Below are 21583 nucleotides of genomic sequence, written 5' to 3'. Positions count from 1 at the left end.
AGTGCATTATAATCCTCGCGGTTATATGCCAACTCTGGTATCGCTTTATCAAAACATGTCGAGTAAGGTGTCATACGAATTGGAATACTAACCCCTCGCCAATTCTGGCGACGGGGTTAGCATTCCACCCTTCTAGAGGGACACGACATGTATGTAACCTATAACCCCAGTTAAAGTCAGACAGAGCCTTAGCATCCACAAAATGGATGCTGCCACCGAGACACAAGTCTGCCCTCCTGCTGCTGGGAGTCCTCCCAGGGCAGGAGGCAAGGACAAAGGGTTTCCTGCCAGGGGCGGTGCCAGCACCGTCCCAGACAGGGTTTTGTGTATTCTAGGTAGGCAGGGCTTTAGAGGAAGGTGACTGCAAGTGGCACCCCGGTGCTCACTGTGCATAGGCCGGCTTGAACCAGTTCCAGGGGCACACCAGACCCTGAGCTGGGGAAAGCCCGCCAAAGGAGAGGGGTGTAACCACCCCCCTCCTGGTCCCACCCATAGGGCAGGACTTAGTCGCGTGCCAGGCCCCTTTTTCAGGATAAAGGTAGGAGCAGGCCCCCTTCCAAATTAGATCAATCTTTGAATCCTGAACCGACCTTCTACCCGAAGAACTCAAGACTCTACTCAAGATTTTCTCCCTTGTGACTAAGGAGTAGTCACCCTGCAGCAGCAGGCACCAACCAAGCTTCGCGGTTTGTTGCCAGTCTCTCCATCGGATCAAGACTGCTTCAGCACGACGAGAACCGGCTTCCCTGGCACCTCTGACCTCAACCTACATCATCAGCCCAGCTGTGATCCGTGGGTGCGACGAGACCTCGAGGGACCGGCCATCTTCTGAACTGCACGACGCTTGTCCAGCACGACCACCGAGTGACCCTCGACCGAGTGCTTTGGGGTAAGAGAAGCCCCGACCCTGAGCAGCTCCAGCACCGAAGTTCAGCCCCCTTGCATCCACGAGATCTGCGTGGGGCCCTTCTGCTCTTGGCTGCTCACCGCGTTGTCCAGGTCGCTTGCCCGTTGGCTAGTGGCCCCTTCACGACGCTCCACGACAACAACCACTGCTGGTCTGGTTGCTCCAGACTGGCCCTTGCTTCCCTCCATCAGAGAAGCACCCTGGACCCTCCTGGTCCACTCAAGACGCCATTTTAGGTCCACCGCGTGGGCCTTGCATTTGCCAAGACTTGTTGCCCCAATCCTGGGTCCAGCGACGTCGACAGCAAGAACCTTCGTGGGACAGCTCGCACCTCCATCCTGGTCGCCGACAACGCCTCCTGGTCCGAGAGACTGCAGAGCCCAGCAGCGCCCACTCACCTGACTGCGGTGACTTCGCCCGGTGCCATCCTGGTGCCCACTTAATCACTGGCTAGTGATTCAGAACTTGGTCCCCTCTGCTTTCAGGTTTTCTTCTTCCCTGATCCAGGCTTGGATCTCTTCGAACTTTTCTTCACTGGCCGCCTGCCAGCAACTTCTTCTCCAGGCTCCTGGTCCGTCAACGTGAGTTTCCGACGCAACTTGAACCCTATGCAGCCGCAGCCCCTGGGCTAGGTAAATCCAGCACTCCGGTGCTCCAGCATAGTCCAACACTCCAAGTGTTCGGATCCACTCCTGTTTTCGTCCCAGCTAGTCGGGTTCGCCCGAGAACAGTAACTTTGTGAATTCTAGCTTCCATAGACTTTTTCCCGCCTTACGCGTGAGAGTTCCCACTCTGCACGTGGCTTCCCTAGGCCTCCTGCTCCTAACCTGAGTGTTCAGTATTGTAGGCCTAGCGTTTCTAAAGCCTCTGAGAATCGTTACTTACCTGCTAGTAATTCGCATTCCACTTTTGTAGTATATGGTTTTTCGTGCCCCTCGGGCATTTGTGTAAATTGTGCAACTTGAAGTATTTTTATAAGAGTTTTGTTGTGTGCTTAGCATAAAGAGCCAGGGTAGTCTTGTTATAAATAAATATACTGTTTATTTTCATAACAACTTGTGTGGTGTCCTTTCACTTGGTGTTCAAGGGGTAATGTGATGGTAAAACAGCTGGCTTAACACGCCCTCTAGAGTCTTAGCCTTAGACTGCTCGTATCCATGCTACTAGGATAGCTGGTCTATAAGGTTGACTTACAACCAATCATCAATAAGGGTTGTTTGGACTGATATATAGTGATCACTAGAATAGTGAGCACTGCACATCAGGCCAACTTCTCACATTGGTGAGCAGCGGTTGGGATTTGAGCTTGCTGTTGTTTTACCACACATATCCTAAGAATATCATTTGAAAGATCACATAAGTACTAAGGTACATATAACTTAGCTTAGAATACTCTGAGTTCTACTGAACCAGCTGTTGTAGCTCCTAGGGCCTAGCACACCCTAAACTACAACTCTAGCAAGGGATCAGTAGGCAAACATATAGTGTAGGTAAGTGCACCACTTACACCTCACTAGAAAAGCATGTCTACCCAGGGAGAGTCTACTGAGACCCCCCTTGTGGTTATTGACCCTCCACAGGTCACTTCAAGATATGCAGCTCTCAGTTTCCAGGAGATGAGACAAGTGTGTACCTCCAGGAAACTGAAACAGGGGTCTAACCCCACCATTCCCTTTCTGATAGGTCTCTTAGAGACTTATGATGCGAGAAAGATTTCTAAGCTACATGGGAATATGCCAGCCTTAGAGGGTACTTCTGGGGATCCAGACCTCCCCAACACTGCCAATGCAGTTGAGGAGGAGGATCAAGAGGAACTCTCTGGGGATGAGGTAGACAAAGGTCTTGAGGTAGTCAGAAGGCTAACTAGGGCCAACTTAGACTTACTTGGGCTAGGATCTGGGGGACCCCCAGTACTGACCCGAAGTGGGCCTAACCTTGGTGTTAGGAGAGATAGATCTCTTTCTAGGGACTCCAATAGGTCTCTGCACTCTAATGCCTCTTCTCAGAGGAGAAGGAACTCTCCCCAGAGGAGATTGACTTCCCCCCAGAGAATAGAGCATGAAGCTAGAATGAGACAGGCTGCTCTGAGGATTGAAAGGGAAGAACTTGCCCTGGCCAAAGAAAAGCTTGCCTTTGCTAGAGAGCAGCAGATGAGTGGGATAGTTCCCACTGGTGGCAGCAATCTCCCAAGAGATAGAGAGAAGGGTTTAGATACTAAACACCTGACAAAGATAGTGCCCCCCTTTAAACAAGGGGATGACATCCAGAAATGGATGGCTGCTCTGGAGAGGGCCTGCACTGTGCAGTGCATTCCCCAGAGTCAGTGGGCAGCTATACTGTGGCTCTCCTTTGATGGCAAAGGTAGAGATAAGCTCCTCACTACAAGAGTGGAGGATGCTAACAATTACCAGGTCCTGAAAAATACACTGGTTGATGGGTTTGGTTTAACCACTGAGCAGTACAGGTTGCTGTTCAGAGACACCCAGAAAACTCAGTCTCAGGACTGGTCTGACTTTGTGGATTGTGCCACTAAGGCTTTGGAGGGCTGGTTGCTGGGTAGCAAGGTTACTGATTACACAGGATTGTATAATCTGATGATGAGAGAACACATTTTAAACAATTGTCAGAACCAGTTGTTGCACCAGCACCTTGTTGATTCAGATCTGACCTCTCCCCAAGAATTGGGAAAGAAGGCAGACAAATGGGTCAGGACAAGGATCAAGCAGAACCAGAACCAGAACCAGGGTGGTCAGAAGAAAGCAGACCAGAAGGGTAATACTAAGAATGAACAAAATGACCAGAAGTCTTCACCAGGTCCCCAACAAACCAAAGAGGGTGGGGGTCAGGCTTCCCAGAAGAAGAAGACTCAAGAAGGCCAGTCAAAAAGGTGGTGCCAGTACTGTAAGAGTAAATCTCACTGGTTTAGTGAGTGCACCAAAAGAGGAGGGCAAACTCTTACCACTACAGCCCCTAAGGCAACTGCACCCCCTAGTCCAGTCAGTAGTGGTAGTGCACCTCCCAAGGCATTAGTTGGGTTAACCTTGGGAACTGAGGGGTCTGACAACTTAGTTGGCACACTCACTCAGGCTGTCCTTGTCTGTACAGGGGATATGGATATATCCCCTGACACAAGTCCCAATACTTTGGGCAAATACAGGCAGACACCTTTGATTAATGGCAAGATGGCTCAGGCCTATAGGGACACTTGTGCCAGTGTCACCATGGTGACACCTAACTTTGTGGACCCTGGACAGATCATGCCAGGTACAGATTTCCTGGTGACCAATGCCAGCAACGTCACTACCAGTCATAGTATGGCGATTGTGGCTTTCTCCTGGGGTGGGGTGAAGGGTCAAAAGAAAGTTGTAGTCAGTTCAGACCTCCCAGTTGATTGTTTGTTGGGCAATGATTTGGAGTCATCACTATGGTCAGAAGTGGAGCAGAGGACTCACATGGAAATGTTAGGCTTGCCAGCACATGTGCTTGCTGTGACTAGGTCACAGGCCAGAAGATGCCCCACTGAACAGGTGCTGGATCCTGGAACTATGGACCAGACACCTTCCAAGAAGAAGAGCAGTAGGGTTAAGGCTTTGCCTTCCCCCTTGCCCCAGGTTGAGGATCAAGTCTCTGAGGAGGTTGATCTGAGAGAGCTGAGGGAAACTGAGCCTAAAGAGCTTGAACTTGATCAAGTTGAGTTTCTGGGCTCAGGGGGACCCTCCAGAGAAGACCTGGGGAAGGCACAGTTAGACTGCCCTTCCCTTGAACCCCTCAGACAGCAGGCTGCTGCTGAGGCTGCAGGGAATGCCACAGGTGCCCACAGGGTATACTGGGAAGATGGACTCCTGTACTCTGAGTCAAGAGACCCCAAGCCTGGTGCAACCAGGAGGCTGGTCATCCCCTTGTCTCTGAGAGGTTTCCTTCTCACCTTGGCCCATGAGATTCCCCTTGCAGGTCACTTAGGCCAGACAAAGACTTGGGACAGGCTTGTCTCACACTTTCACTGGCCCCACATGAATGAGAATACCAAGGAGTTTTGTCGCTCCTGTGTCACTTGCCAAGCCAGTGGTAAGTCAGGTGGCACCACAAAGGCCCCCCTCATACCACTACCTGTGGTGGGGGTCCCCTTTGAAAGAGTGGGGATTGACATTGTTGGTCCAATGGAACCCCAGACAGCATCAGGGCACAAGTTTATACTGGTGGTGGTGGACCATGCCACCAGGTATCCTGAAGCTATTCCCCTGAGGACCACCACAGCTCCTGTGGTGGCAAGGGCCCTAGTTGGAGTATTCTCCAGAGTGGGCTTTCCGAAGGAGGTCGTTTCTGACAGAGGTGCAAACTTCATGTCAGGATATCTGACTGCAATGTGGAAGGAGTGTGGTGTGAACTACAAGTTCACCACACCCTACCACCCACAATGCAATGGGCTTGTTGAGAGATTCAACAGGACCCTCAAAGGGATGATTCATGGACTACCTGAAACTCTCGGGAGAAGATGGGATGTCCTGATCCCCTGTCTCTTGTTTGCTTACAGAGAGGTCCCACAGAAGGGGGTTGGCTACAGCCCCTTTGAGCTTCTGTGTGGGCATCCTGTAAGAGGACCCCTGTGTTTGGTGAAGGAAGGATGGGAGAGACCTCTCAAAAAGCCTGCAACCAACATAGTGGACTATGTACTTGGTCTCCGCTCCAGGATGGCTGAATACATGGAAAAGGCATCTAAAAACCTTGAGGCCAGCCAAGAACTCCAAAAAGCTTGGCATGACCAAAAGGCTGTTCTGACTGTGTACAAGCCAGGGCAGAAGGTGTGGGTGCTGGAGGCAGTGGCCCCAGCAGCACTCAAAGACAAATGGTCTGGGCCCCACACCATCATTGAGCAAAAGGGAGAGGTCACCTACTTGGTGGACCTTGGAACTCCCAGGAGCCCTCTCAGAGTGCTCCATGTGAACAGGCTCAAGGCATATGTCGACAGGAAGGACATGAGTTTGCTCATGGCCACAGATGAGGGACAGGAGGAAGAGAGTGACCCTCTCCCAGACCTGCTCACTCAGAATCCTGATGATGGATCAGTAGATGGTGTTGTCTTTTGTGGCAGCCTCTCTGAACATCAGCAACAGGATTGTAGACAAGTTCTGCAATCCTTCAGACATATGTTTACTCTGACACCCAGCCAAACTGATTGGTGTACCCATGATGTTGACACTGGAGACAGTCTGCCTGTCAAGAGTAAAATCTACAGACGGCCTGATCATGTTAGAGACTGCATCAAAACAGAAGTGCAGAAAATGTTGGAGCTGGGAGTCATTGAGCCCTCAGATAGCCCTTGGGCTAGTCCAGTAGTTCTAGTGCCAAAGCCTCACACCCAGGGTGGTAAGAAAGAGATGAGGTTTTGCGTAGACTACAGAGGCCTCAATGCAGTCACTAAGACTGATGCCCACCCAATACCAAGAGCAGATGAACTTATAGATAGATTGGCTTCTGCCAACTACTTAAGTACATTTGATTTGACAGCTGGGTATTGGCAAATCAGGTTAGCTGAGGAGGCCAAACCCAAGACAGCATTTTCTACCCCTGGTGGGCATTATCAATTTGTGGTAATGCCCTTTGGTTTGAAAAATGCCCCTGCCACCTTCCAAAGGTTGGTGAATCAAGTCCTCACTGGGCTGGATGACTTCTGTGCAGCTTATCTTGACGATATTGCTGTCTTTAGCTCCACCTGGGAGGATCACCTGGTCCACCTGAGGAAAGTGTTAGAGGCCCTGCAAAAGGCAGGCCTCACTATCAAGGCCACTAAGTGCCAGATAGGGCAGACACAGGTTGTATACCTGGGCCACCTTGTAGGTGGAGGCCAGGTTCAGCCATTGGAGAGTAAAATACAGGCCATCAAGGACTGGGCTCCTCCAATCACCCAGACTCAGGTTCGAGCTTTCTTGAGCCTGACTGGTTATTACAGAAAGTTTGTCAGAAATTATGGGTCCATAGTGACCCCCCTTAATGACCTGACAAGCAAGAAGATGCCAAAAAAAGTTCAGTGGACAGCAAGCTGTCAGAAAGCATTCAATGACCTAAAGCAGGCCATGTGCACAGCACCTATCCTTAAGAGTCCAGATTACTCCAAGCCATTCATTGTCCAAACAGATGCTTCTGAGTTGGGTGTGGGAGCTGTTCTGTCTCAGCTGAATTTTGATGGTAATGACCAGCCTATTGCTTTCATTAGCAGGAGGCTGACCCCCAGAGAGAAAAATTGGTCAGCTATTGAGAGGGAGGCCTTTGCTGTGGTTTGGGCCCTGAAGAAGCTGAGGGCCTACTTGTTTGGCACTCACTTCACCATTCAGACCGACCATAAGCCCCTCTTGTGGCTAAATCAGATGAAGGGTGAAAACCCCAAACTGCTTAGGTGGTCCATTTCCCTACAGGGGATGGATTTTACAGTGGAGCATAGACCTGGTACTGATCACAGCAATGCTGATGGGCTCTCCAGGTATTTCCACTTAGAGCAAGAAGACTCACCTGGTCAAGGTTAGTTTATTGTCCCAAAGTTTGGGGGGGGGGTCATGTAGGAGAGTAGGGTCTGCAATCCTATGATCACCCAGATTTTTGCTTTTTGCTTCACTGGTTTACGACTTTCCCTGGCTGTGGGCCTGCTAATCAGACCCACAGCCTAGCTGTTCTCTCTATCCAAATTGTACTCAGGTACTGAATTGGCACTGGGCCCTCTCTGAGTCCCTGTACCCAGGGCTGAGGTGCACCCAGAAGTCTCCCAGGGGCTGCAGCATGTATTATGCCACCCCTGGGCTGACTAACCAAACAGACACAACTGGCTGCTTGACAGCTGGGGCAAGGTGGTGTAATCACCCCTTGCTTTAGATATAGTATTCCTATATCTAACCCTAAATGGACACACAGATCTCCTATCAGTCACTCCTATGGCAGGCCTTGACAATCCTGAAGGCAGAGTGCTTGGAATCGTGTGAGATGGTGCTCTGGCATGAGCTGAGCCTGTCTGCGGCTTTCGGGATCTATCCCTTAGCCGTTTCCATGATATCGCATACCATATACTCTTAAGTGCATTATAATCCTCGCGGTTATATGCCAACTCTGGTATCGCTTTGTCAAAACATGTCGAGTAAGGTGTCATACGAATTGGAATACTAACCCCTCGCCAATTCTGGCGACGGGGTTAGCATTCCACCCTTCTAGAGGGACACGACATGTATGTAACCTATAACCCCGGTTAAAGTCAGACAGAGCCTTAGCATCCACAAAATGGATGCTGCCACCGAGACACAAGTCTGCCCTCCTGCTGCTGGGAGTCCTCCCAGGGCAGGAGGCAAGGACAAAGGGTTTCCTGCCAGGGGCGGTGCCAGCACCGTCCCAGACAGGGTTTTGTGTATTCTAGGTAGGCAGGGCTTTAGAGGAAGGTGACTGCAAGTGGCACCCCGGTGCTCACTGTGCATAGGCCGGCTTGAACCAGTTCCAGGGGCACACCAGACCCTGAGCTGGGGAAAGCCCGCCAAAGGAGAGGGGTGTAACCACCCCCCTCCTGGTCCCACCCATAGGGCAGGACTTAGTCGCGTGCCAGCCCCCTTTTTCAGGATAAAGGTAGGAGCAGGCCCCCTTCCAAATTAGATCAATCTTTGAATCCTGAACCGACCTTCTACCCGAAGAACTCAAGACTCTACTCAAGATTTTCTCCCTTGTGACTAAGGAGTAGTCACCCTGCAGCAGCAGGCACCAACCAAGCTTCGCGGTTTGTTGCCAGTCTCTCCATCGGATCAAGACTGCTTCAGCACGACGAGAACCGGCTTCCCTGGCACCTCTGACCTCAACCTACATCATCAGCCCAGCTGTGATCCGTGGGTGCGACGAGACCTCGAGGGACCGGCCATCTTCTGAACTGCACGACGCTTGTCCAGCACGACCACCGAGTGACCCTCGACCGAGTGCTTTGGGGTAAGAGAAGCCCCGACCCTGAGCAGCTCCAGTACCGAAGTTCAGCCCCCTTGCATCCACGAGATCTGCGTGGGGCCCTTCTGCTCTTGGCTGCTCACCGCGTTGTCCAGGTCGCTTGCCCGTTGGCTAGTGGCCCCTTCACGACGCTCCACGACAACAACCACTGCTGGTCTGGTTGCTCCAGACTGGCCCTTGCTTCCCTCCATCAGAGAAGCACCCTGGACCCTCCTGGTCCACTCAAGACGCCATTTTAGGTCCACCGCGTGGGCCTTGCATTTGCCAAGACTTGTTGCCCCAATCCTGGGTCCAGCGACGTCGACAGCAAGAACCTTCGTGGGACAGCTCGCACCTCCATCCTGGTCGCCGACAACGCCTCCTGGTCCGAGAGACTGCAGAGCCCAGCAGCGCCCACTCACCTGACTGCGGTGACTTCGCCCGGTGCCATCCTGGTGCCCACTTAATCACTGGCTAGTGATTCAGAACTTGGTCCCCTCTGCTTTCAGGTTTTCTTCTTCCCTGATCCAGGCTTGGATCTCTTCGAACTTTTCTTCACTGGCCGCCTGCCAGCAACTTCTTCTTCAGGCTCCTGGTCCGTCAACGTGAGTTTCCGACGCAACTTGAACCCTATGCAGCCGCAGCCCCTGGGCTAGGTAAATCCAGCACTCCGGTGCTCCAGCATAGTCCAACACTCCAAGTGTTCGGATCCACTCCCGTTTTCGTCCCAGCTAGTCGGGTTCGCCCGAGAACAGTAACTTTGTGAATTCTAGCTTCCATAGACTTTTTCCCGCCTTACGCGTGAGAGTTCCCACTCTGCACGTGGCTTCCCTAGGCCTCCTGCTCCTAACCTGAGTGTTCAGTATTGTAGGCCTAGCGTTTCTAAAGCCTCTGAGAATCGTTACTTACCTGCTAGTAATTCGCATTCCACTTTTGTAGTATATGGTTTTTCGTGCCCCTCGGGCATTTGTGTAAATTGTGCAACTTGAAGTATTTTTATAAGAGTTTTGTTGTGTGCTTAGCTCCCTGTCTCATAAAGAGCCAGGGTAGTCTTGTTATAAATAAATATACTGTTTATTTTCATAACAACTTGTGTGGTGTCCTTTCACTTGGTGTTCAAGGGGTAATGTGATGGTAAAACAGCTGGCTTAACACGCCCTCTAGAGTCTTAGCCTTAGACTGCTCGTATCCATGCTACTAGGATAGCTGGTCTATAAGGTTGACTTACAACCAATCATCAATAAGGGTTGTTTGGACTGATATATAGTGATCACTAGAATAGTGAGCACTGCACATCAGGCCAACTTCTCACAACTCCTACCCGGAAGTTAAAGCTTGAGAGGTTACTCTACTAGTCAGTAAGACCACATTAATATGTTGGCACCTAAAGCTCCTCGGCTACCAGGCAATATTTGTGAAAAGGATTACCTTGCTGCTCCTGAATTCCCTAGTTCCTGGAGGGACGGTCTCACAGAGCTTAAACAAGATAAGCAAATAAAGCCAGTGGAGTTGAACTGAGCTGAGGGAAATTAACAATTACGTTAATAATGTGGCAGGAACACTGTTTAACGGTCTCAAGACAGAAAATAAACATAGGTACGACACAAGACAGGAAGAAAGGCAAAGTAATCCAATGGAATATGGGGCTGGGTGAAGACTGTTGTGCAGGAATCAGGGGAAATAGATGGCGAGAGCTTAGCACTGTGCAGGATCATTCAGATACACCTCATATCAAGTCATGATAATAATACAGTACACAACAAGGTTGAAAAGACAGAGATCCAAAGATAGTGGACACACTGTCAGAGAATGATAAATCGTTGGTAGTTACCTTAACTCTGTCATACTGATAGACGGATTGATGGTTTTTCAGGTCATCATAAATGTGTGGCGTCAACAACTGCGCAATTTCAGGCCTCATGCGGTGCTAAAACAAAAACAAAAGCAGATAAACGTTCTAATGTGCACATAGGAAAGCGCTGAAAGTGTTCATATTTGTAATACATGTTTCGGTTTTGCAGCTTTTATGCCAGTAGATTTTTTTTATTTTTTTATATTTCTTTTTATTAAAATTTTAAAACATAAACAGTAAAGAAACAAGGCAATACAATCATTACAAATGGCGAAGCGTCCTGTGAGGAAGGAAAGCATACAACTTTGATACAATCAACAATACCGGATGGGGGAAAGCAAGGGGAATTGCTTAAGGAGGCATTTTAGCTGAAACAGTAGTAGGAATGTCGGGTCAGGGGGAAGGTGGAGTGGTCACGACGTGTGTGAAGGGAGGTGTACATGTTTCACCTCGATAGGAGTTTCACTGGCCCCAGACTTTCCCCCATTTGCGGGGCCTGCCACGTGCCACGTATGTTGTCTTCTCTCTAAACATACACCAGTCCATATTTTCCTTCCATGCCAGAACAGTGGGTGGCCTCTGAGATCCCCACAATTGCGCAATATCTCTCTTGGCAATCATATTCCCAAGGGTCACCCACTGAGTCTGAGCCACATCATAGTCAGTCGGCTCCCAAACATTCAACAAGCATCTCCTAGCTTCAGGCAACAACGCAACACCCGTGACCTCTTCCATAACCGCATGCACTCGGTTCCAATAACGCACAACCGCCGGGCACTCCCAGAGTATATGGAGAAAAGTGCCCAGTAGGCCGCATCCACGCCTACACATCCCGTCCGAGGAATATCCCATACTAAAAAGGTGAGGACCAGTCACATAGATCCGGTGGAGGATTTTAAGCTGCACAAACCGGAGACGAGCCGGAATTGCAACCTCCTTCGGTGAAGATACCGCCGACTGCCAATCTTCATCGTCCAACTCCAGACCATCGCCGGTCCAGGCCTCTCTGAGACGGTCTATGAGGTCAACCCGATTTTTTATCAACTTTTTGTAGATCAGCGAAATTGTACTGTCGGGGACGTACCCGTCAAGTACCCGATCTTCAAGTGGGGATGCCTCCGGGATAGTGGTACCCGACGGAAAAACCGAGGTCAGCGCGTGGCGAATCTGCGCGTAACGGAAAAACTCCCTATCACTCAACTCATATTCCACTTTCAACTCCTCAAAAGTCTTGACCCTGTCCTTGACCCAGACATCATTCACTCTGCATATACCAATCACGTCCCACCTATCAAAGCCTTTCGTCTTCCACAGGGAGCCAAGCTTCTCGGATGCGTAAAGTGGAGTCGCTCGAGTCAATCTATCCTCCCATCCCATTGCAGCATTTGCACGATACCATGCTTGCACCGCTATCTTAGTTGGACCCGTGAGCATCTTCCCGGCAGATTTTGTATAGAGCGCCCTGTTGGAATCCCCGCCAGGCAACAGCCACTTGTCCATTTCGAACACGGGGTTCGACGCAGGACCATACGTACCATGATTAATCGCCCCCAGCTGGGAGGCCCAATAATAGCGCCTGATATCTGGGAGTGCGATTCCACCATCGTACCAGGGGAGTGTCAGCTTGGCAAGGGCAATGCGAGATCGCCCGCCCCATATCAGTTGTCTCTGTAGACTTTCCCCCTCTTGAAAGTAGCTCGCTGGGATAACGTCAAATGTATTTTGTAACGCATATAGGAACCGGGGCAGTGACATCATCTTAAAATATGCTGCTCGTCCGATGGGGGATAATGGAAGTTTGCGCCATGCCACAAAATCAGTCCTTAGGCGTTGAAGCGGGGGGAGCAAGTTACGTTCATAGCAGACCACAGGATCTAGGGCAATAAAAAAAAACAAGTATTTAAATCCTGTCTGCACCACCTGTATGGGACAACCACGCGGCAAGGGAGGAGATTCACGCGAAAGGACATATACACAAGACTTAGACCAGTTTATTACAAGGCCGGAATTCTTCCCGAAAGAATTTAAAACATCAAATAACACTATCAGCGACTTCTGAGGCAACGTGAGGTACAACAGGATATCATCCGCGTAAAGTGACACTCGGTCTTCAAAATCTGGGGTCCACCGAATACCTTTCATCGATGGCTCCCACCTCAGCCAGGCTGCCAAGGGTTCCAAGGCGAGGACAAAAAGAAGCGGAGACAACGGACACCCCTGGCGTGTACCCCTTCCGAGGGTAAACGGCCCAGAAACTCGACCATTCACGACCACCTGGGCCAACGGTTTCTCGTACAGCAATCTCACCCAGCCGATAAAAACAGGGCCAAAACCAAACTTCGCAAGGGCTGCCCAGAGGTACGGCCACTCTAGCGTATCGTACGCCATTGTGGCATCCAAGGAGGCCAATATGGCCGGCTCATGTAGCGACGTAGCCCTCGCAAGGACGCCATGTAAGCGGTGCAGATTCAATTCCGTGTTACGGTGTGGAATGAAACCGGATTGATCTGGATGGATCAGGTCGCCAATTACAGTTATCAAGCGGTTTGCGAGAACTTTCGCGAGGATCTTGGGCTCAGCGTTTAAGAGCGAAATAGGTCTGTACGATACACAACGATCTCGTGGTTTCCCCTCCTTATGAATCACGACAATAGATGCAAGTCGTTGATCAGAAGGGAGGGAGCCCACATCTAACGACTCCAAAAACATAGACCGAAGATACGGTGCTATTCTATCAGGGCGCAGCTTGTAGAGCTCAATGGGGAGTCCGTTAGGGCCCATGGCCTTTCCAGATCGCACGGAGCGGATAGCAATCGCCACCTCCTCGACGGAAAGCGTCGCGTACATCGATTCCCTGTCTAAATCCGACAAGCCGGGCAGTGTAATGTCTCGTAACAGCAGATGCGAGTCCTGCTCTGGCCTATCGGATACAGGGGAATATACAATTTGGAAGTATTCCGCAAAACACTCCACAATCTCATTAGGGTCAGTCACTCTCACTCCATCCACTCTCTCAATCAAAGGGACCACACGACTCGCCCTCTCATTCTTGTCTAGCCAGGCAATTAACTTTCCCGCCTTATCTCCCACATCATACAAACATCCTTGCTGCTCTCTACTCATCACTTTGGCGGCGTCCGTTACCAGTGCCCTATAGTCGAGTTGCTTGAGACTGAGGAGGTGGAGCTTGTCCTGAGTGACACCAAGTTCCAATTCCCCTTCCAAGTCAGTTATTTCGGTCTCAAGTCGGACCACAGCCTCGTATTTACGTTTCTTAGCGCCATTGATTAATGATAGCGCCTGGCCACGGATAACAGTCTTGAAGGCTTCCCACAGCGAGACAGAAGATGAAACAGACCCCACATTTTCCGTGAAGTATTGATCCAGTGAGTTGACCAATTCCGCACGGGTCCTAGGATCGCGGAGATACCAAGGGTTAATCGGGGCTACCCGGCCCTCAGTTCCCTGCCTCGCTTCCATCACAAGCCATAGTGGGAGTGGTCCGAAATACTCCTAGCCTAAGAGAGACTACAGTGTGCACTAGAGTGAAACGTGTATTGTAACTGCCCCGGGTGAAGAAGCCTCCAGCAATCTATTAATCCCAACGTATCCAAGAAGCCACCCAGCCAGGACTGTGATCTTACGAGTTCCCTGGGGGGTAGCGGTCGTCACTTCCGGAGACAACCGAGTTGAAATCACCACCCACCACCAGGATGCCCTCCGGAAGCCTCACTCTCCCCAAGTCGGCAAAGGTCGTAGTCTGAAGGCCAAGCGGGACATAGACAGAAAGCAGATTGATAGTCTTCCCCTCCCATCTTCCAGTAATGGCGGCATATCACCCCATATCATCAAGGATGATATCATCCACCCCCAGAGGGAGGGAACCCCTGACCAGGATGCCCACCCCCCTAGAGCCAGTAGTGAATCCAGAATGTACCAGAAGACGGTAGCCCCGCCGATTCATAGCATGGCATGTGTTTCCTATCAGGTGTGTCTCCTGCAGTAGCACCACATCGGGGGAGAGGCGTCTCAATAGTTGTAACACCACACCCCGTTTTATCCTATCCCCCAACCCATCAACATTCCAACACAGTAATTTCAATCCCCTACCCCCCATCCCAGGAATAATTGCTGCATCCACCCCACAACGAACGTGACATCCAAATCCAGAAGTCAATCAATACATTGCCTTGAAATGAACGAAACACCAACAACTTCCCACCCCCCAACAAATACCCAAAACCCGACCCACCACCCTGCACCCCTGCGTTAGACTCAAAAGCACCCCAACTTGCAGTGTGCCTGTCGCCCTAACATATAACTAATCTACGAAAAGAAACCCCGGAGGAAGGAGAGACCACCCCTGGGTAATCACCACTATCAAGCCAGTTTAAGAGTCATCAAACCACAGCATATGTAATCCAGAAAACCAGGTCCATTTCTCATTCCTGCTCCATCGGGCCACCTTCAGCTCCTCCAGAATGTTCAGAGTGTTCCTGCTGCCTGGGCAGCGTGTCGAGCCAGTCACTAGCGGCCTCAGGGTGATCAAAGAAAAACGTCCGATCTCCATATTCCACACGCAGCCGAGCTGGAAAGAGCATTGCGTATTTCATGTCCCTGTCCCTCAACCGTCTCTTCACCCCCTGGAACCCCATCCTTTGCTTCTGCACGAGCTGGGTGAAGTCCGGGTAGAAGCTCACCGTGGTATTTTCGAATTTCGTGGGGCCACCCAACCGCGACGCCTGCAGGATAGTGTCTCTATCCCGAAAGTTGAAAATCCTGGCAATTATGGGTCGCGGGGTAGCACCCAGCTTAGGCTTTCCTCCCGGCACCCTGTGAGCACGTTCCACAGCAAAGAAGTTGCTCAAGCCTTTAGTTGCAAGATGGTTTACGATGAGGTCCTCAACGAGGAGATCCAGTTGGGCTTTCTGGTTTTTCAGGGACCCCAACTATACGAACGTTGTTTCGTCTTGCTCGACTTTCAAAATCCTCCAGTCGGCGAGAAAAGAAATCGTTGGAGGACCGTAGATTGCGGACCTCTGTTTGTAGATCGGAGACATCAGTCGTGAGGCTGGAGGTCTTCAAATCCAGAGATTTAACTTTTTCATTGGTCTTAGCTAAGTCCGCCCTGATCAGGTTGACATCGATTGCCACAGTGTCAAATTTTTGGGCCAGAGTCTCATATTGTTGGCCAATAGAGGTCTTCATGCTGGCAATGGCGCTCATGACATCACATAAGGTCAAATCGTCTCCCGCCATCGAGTCATCTCCCGCATCTCCCAGGGACTTACTCGCACCGCCGGGGGATCCCTTAGGATGAGTGTTTCGGGCAATAACATTCGATTGTACGGTACCCCCACGGTGGACGGACTTGGTCTTTTGCTTCTCGATCTCCGGTTTGCCGGCCATCTTGGAAGCTGCGCCCCCGAGGGGTCCTCGAGACCTGGTGAAAATGGCTCCGTTCAGTTCACCCAAAGGGGTCCGCTAGAAGAACAGGTTACAACTTGCCGTACGACGACCAGTGACATTCAATCACGATACTGGAGCGAAGTTGCGGAGTTGATTTCACCATGGGTAGCAGGAGCGAGACCGAGGTGGGAGAGGGTCCAAGGCCAAAAGCGAAACCGAAAGCTAAGACCTGGGTAGAGAGCAGGATCCGGCAGGCCGATGTTGTTCAATTACTGCCCGGGCAGGCCATTGACTCGAGCCTGGGGCAGTTCCGTGGAGCAGGCCACAAAAGTTCAGAGTATCGTAAGATCGGTTCCCGGAGTCCAAATCGATTTCTGGAAACAGCTATTATGTCAGCTGGGTTGCATCTTCAATGACCCGTCGTCATAACCAGGATAGTATTCAGGATAAGTGCAGGAGGTGGCGAAGGTCCGGGAGCCCTGTGCTCACGCGGCCATCACGGTTGCGCGCGAAGCCACTCCTCGCCAGTAGATTTATGATATAGGCGAGATGTCCAAAATGCTCCCAGAAAACTGGAGGAAAATATTACAATGGTCATCCTGTAAACTAGGCAAGATTTACTAATGCCTTACACCAGAGGTGGGGGCCAGGGACTAAATGACCCACTGAGTCTATGCATTTTGGCAACAAATGCATAGACTTTTGAAGAATTCAGGACCTCTAGGAAGGAGCTGTACATAAAAAAGTATGGGGTGCATTTAGACTGTTGGCATTAAGAGAACAGACATCACAAACAGCAGCAAAGCTACCCACCAATCTCTTGCGTCTCTCAGTTTATCTAGTGATCTCCGTTTTTGATAATCATGGTCTGCTTTTAAGTTGTAGTTTATCACTGTCACACTCTAACATCCATAACAGTGTACAATATTTCCTGGGAATAAATATGGAACTGTGGGTGCCAAACCGATATGGAACTGAGGGTACTTAACCGACCAAGGGCACCTCTGTTCAGTGACACATTCTGCAAGTTCTTGGAAGACTTGGTCCAGCTGCTATATAGAATTGTCTGGAAACAATTTGCTATCCAAAACATCTATTACCCATTTGGCACTTCTGGCCATCAAAGTAATGCTGCTGCAGACTATTCTACTGTGACCAGTGAGGTGGCCCTGAGGAATCAGACACAACACAAACCCTGAAAATTCAATCAGGACACTAAACCTTAACATAGTAGCATGCTACCCTCATCCATTCCTTATACTGTGGTCTGCAACAAAGAACACAGGCATAGCAAAGAAAATGTTCTTATTGATACAGCTGACACACAAAGACCAAATTGCATAGGATAGTCTGAAAAGCCATCTTTCAGGATCTGAGGACATCTATTGTTAACAAGGCACAATAAGGAATTTGTGCTGTTCAGCTCCTACGAAAGAAGCCTAAGCAAGTTCACCACAACAACTGATAACTTTGTCTGTTTAATGTGATCTGAAAGCAGTGTTCAATTTAGGGGATCTGACAGTCTGGTGTCTTTCTTGATATTCAGAAACTTTATTTGTTCAGAACAAATTAACTTGTACCATCAATCAGTCAGTGTCAGCCTAGTGTTAGTAAAGCTATATTTGTAGTCTGGTTGTTTGGTTTTTGCAAGAACCCTCCAAGTCCAAACCATGTTTTTTTAGGTTCACTGAAAAAGGACAGGCCCCACTTTTTTTAAGGCACTCTAAACCCTGAGAGCTTTGGTCATAGAACGACAGTCAGTAAAAGAAAATTAGTCTTTAATACAACAAGGTAATGTATGCATTTTGTTTCCAGGGAAGGTTTGATTACATGATTACCTACATAATTAAAAATGGCAGCTTAAGATTAGAAGAATGTTTATCAATGTTTTTCTTGCAGATACAACTCAGCAAGATACATTTTTTATCACGCTATTGAAGTAATGTTGCGTTATTCCTGAGAATGGTTTTTACTGGATTCCCTACCCCAAATGGAACAGTCGGGTAATGTAAGAAGGTTCTGGGTTTTTTGTGTGCAATTTATCCAGCCCAGCCTTTTTTATGAAACATTTTATTAGCAAATGATACAGGGCCACCTCAGTTTTCTACAATATTGCATTGTTTTAGAGTCTTACCAAAAAATCATAGTAGACAATAACACCCAACAGAAACTGATGCCCTCTGCTTTTACTAGTACATCAGATCTTTTGAACCATCTTTTTCCACAGAACAAATCAAGTGCAATCCCCGGTACTGGAACCAGTCACCCACCATTGCACGTTTGTATGAGCAGCCTCTCACCTTGTACACTTGGATTTCCAATGTCATACAGTAATTGTTAGACCTGACAACCTTTGGGTGGTCTTCTCCCAATTTGTTTTTGTTGGTCGTAGGACTTGCTAAAAAGTGCTAAAGTGCTAGTGCTCACTCCCCTGAATATCTTTTCATTGGCTTACACCTGATTTGCATATTTAATTTACTTAAACATCCCTTTAGCGTGGTAGACCACATACCCAGGGCCTGTAAATTAAATACGACCAGTGGGCCTGCAGCACTTATTGTGCCACCCACTTAAATAGCAACTTAAGAAATGTCCCAGGACCTGCTACTGCAGTCTGGATGCAGTTTTAAACTGCCATGCCAACTTGGAAATAAAACCCCACTGCCAAGCTTCAAACTCTCGTTTTATTATTCGGAATGTCAACCCTAAGGTAGACCCTTGATAGCCCATAGGACAGGGTATTTTGTAATTAGAAGGTTGGACATGTACTTTTAAGTTGGACATGTCCTGGTAGTGACAAACTCCTAAATTCATTTTTCACTATGGTGAGGCCTACCCCTCCCATAAGATGACATTGAGGAATTGTTATTACACTTAATAAGTGGTGAATTCTGATTGAAGGAAGGCAGCTATATCCTGTTTGGTATCCATGAAATGTTGGCGATAAACCCATTACAATTGTGAAGGAGGATTTTTCGTTACAATTGGAAAATGCCACTTTTAGGGTGTTGGCATTTTCCTGCACTTAGCCCTTTGTGTCTGTAGCTTATCATGGAACCCATGATTGGGTGTAGCTGACAGTTAGACTTTGTAAATTCCTCCCAGGCAGGCATATTATAGAGAGATTAGGTGTGCCTCAATGGGACGACTCGTGGCAGGATGGGGTGTGGGGGTGGGGGCGGAGCTGAGGCAAGCCCCACTCACAAAAGAATATGGTGTGCTCTGCCTCAACACAAAGTATCTAACACTCCCCACATTGTCACTGCAGCCCAGGACTACCAGAGTGACTACAAGGGCTACTTTGTCAGCCTCCTGTTGAGAGCCACAGGGACACAGAAAGCTCCCAACAGCTTGAACCCACACTTGGACCCAGCCTGAGTGAGACCTGAACCACCAAGAGGTATCCCACTAATCCTGGACCCTTGGTTGTGTTGCTAAAGATGGCTAAATGCCAAAACAGAGGACTTAGAAGAACAATTTTGGCCCAAAAATGCTCTGAGAATCAGGAGGAGACCGGTCCAAACCTGCTCATCTATCTGGCTGAGGGGCATCGCCGGTTAGATTAACTTTGGAGTTCTCCCGCTACGTTCTTCTCTGCACCAGCAAATCCTTTTCAGAAGTCCTTCGCCAAAGAGGTATCTGGCCTCATAGAACAGTCTTTGGCTACAGCCCTCGGCCTCTTCCTACTGGGGATTTTTGACTTCCATTTCAGATACTAAGGGACAGATTCAACACTTATTCACGCAGTACAGCAGCTGCAAATGCTGCACTGCATGAAAAGGAGAGAGGAGGAGAGCACCATATTTCCCCGGACCCGGCACTGAAATCAGCTGCCTTGCACCATGGAGACACCTTTGTGCCATAGTCCAAAGGTGGCTCTGTGAGGGTAGCATAGGTTATGTACTGGAAGAATAGCTTTCGAGTACAAAATACCATGCTTAGACTAACTTTAACCCTTTTCATGTGGGCTGAAAAGTGCAGCACACGTACAACATGTAAAAGGAAGGAGAAAGGAAAGCATTTCTCCTTCCTTGCGCCAACTTCAAAAGGGCACAGTTTTCTAATGCTAAACCCTGTCTACTTTATTTAGTAAATAGGGTTTAGCATAAAAAAAGACTTGGTTGGTTGCATGGGAACCCCCATGCACCACCCATGGTACTTCCCCTTGGTGCTAAGTAATGCAAAGCAGCACTATGCGCTGTTTCGTGTTACTTTCATGTTATTTCCAGCGCTAAAAAAGTTTAGCATTGGGAAGTAAATTTAAAAAAAAAAGATTTTGCGCCGATTTGCATGACTTTTGCGATGGAAACGTGGCGTAAAATCTTAGTAAATCTCCCTTAAAGTCTGAACGTACAAATCTTCATCGCGACTTCAACTCAAGGCCATCCAACGACAACATTTACTCTTGGGACACCTCCTGCAGCCTCGCCCCGTTCAACTTTACCTGCTCAGACACCTTTTCTCAGAATTTATTTTAAGTTCGAAGGTAAGCGCCGACCGGGCCCAAATCACTTCTTGTATACGAACTGCGCTCCATCGCGGTTGGCCATATTTTTAGTCTTTCACCTGGTTTTGTGTGACTAGAAGTCCGCGGTAGGCTCCTTGATTTTTTAGACGTTTGTTTTTAAAAGAACTTTATGTGTTCGTAACTCATGTTCTACTGATTGGATGTTTGTCATTTTGCTGGCAAATCATTTATTAAAATGTACTCTACTTTTCTAAAATGGTTTGAGATACTTCTTGTTTTGTGTTTTTACTTTTAAACTGTTTGTATGCTGCATAAATACTTAACACACTGACCGTAAGTTAAGCCTGACTGTTTTTTTTGCCAAGCAACCCAGAGTTAAGCACAGTACTTTTTTGTGTCAAGCTACCCAGGGTTATGTACAGGATAACTTAGTGACTTTTTGTTGCTCACCCTGCAAGGGATTGTGGGGTCTACACTCCAGTTAACCAACAACCCAGTTTCTCACAATGGTGTTCAGTGGTGTGGATCTGGACCCGTGTTTGTGCAGTACTATACATTGATTATTGTTAAACAAATATCTTGATATTAAGGCCTGTGTACCTGCCAAAGTTCTTAGGATTTGGAGCGCCCTGATGCTGGACAATTTCAGGTCTTAAAATATTTGTAGGTTATCCGACTACAGGGACAATATCATCAAACCTTGTGCACACTCAAATCTCCTTAGAAGTCCATTATTACGGATCCATTCAGCTAGTGGTTCTATGGCAAAAGGAAATAGAAAAGGGAATACCATGCACACTTTTCTTGTGCCTGTACATATAGGAAAGGATCCTGACACTTTGTTGCCAACCCTGACCCTGGCCAATAAATTGGTGTCAAATATTTGTGAAAGCTACATTTACTGGGTCTTATGTGTAGGACATTGCCCATTTTGGATGGCTACCCCCCACAATTTCTGCTGCAATGCTGAAGGTAATGACTCTGATAGTCCAGTGGAGCCTCTCTC

The 21583-nt window shown here is 48.8% G+C and overlaps 1 protein-coding gene across 2 annotated transcripts in view; it reads right to left on the bottom strand.

Annotated features, from left to right (window-relative positions):
* LOC144829052 (NFX1-type zinc finger-containing protein 1-like) overlaps positions 1 to 21583 on the bottom strand; it is a 1360324-nt gene that overhangs the window by 191138 nt on the left and 1147603 nt on the right. For both annotated transcript variants that reach the window (XM_078687796.1, XM_078687797.1), the window contains exon 17: positions 10680 to 10775. In XM_078687796.1, the coding sequence (XP_078543922.1) occupies positions 10680 to 10775 (96 nt within the window). The remainder of the gene's footprint in view (positions 1 to 10679; positions 10776 to 21583) is intronic.

The sequence above is a fragment of the Lissotriton helveticus genome, chromosome 4_1 (genome assembly GCF_964261635.1).
Source record: "Lissotriton helveticus chromosome 4_1, aLisHel1.1, whole genome shotgun sequence".
Lineage (NCBI taxonomy): Eukaryota > Metazoa > Chordata > Amphibia > Caudata > Salamandridae > Lissotriton > Lissotriton helveticus.
This window is presented reverse-complemented; position numbering and strand designations above follow the sequence as displayed.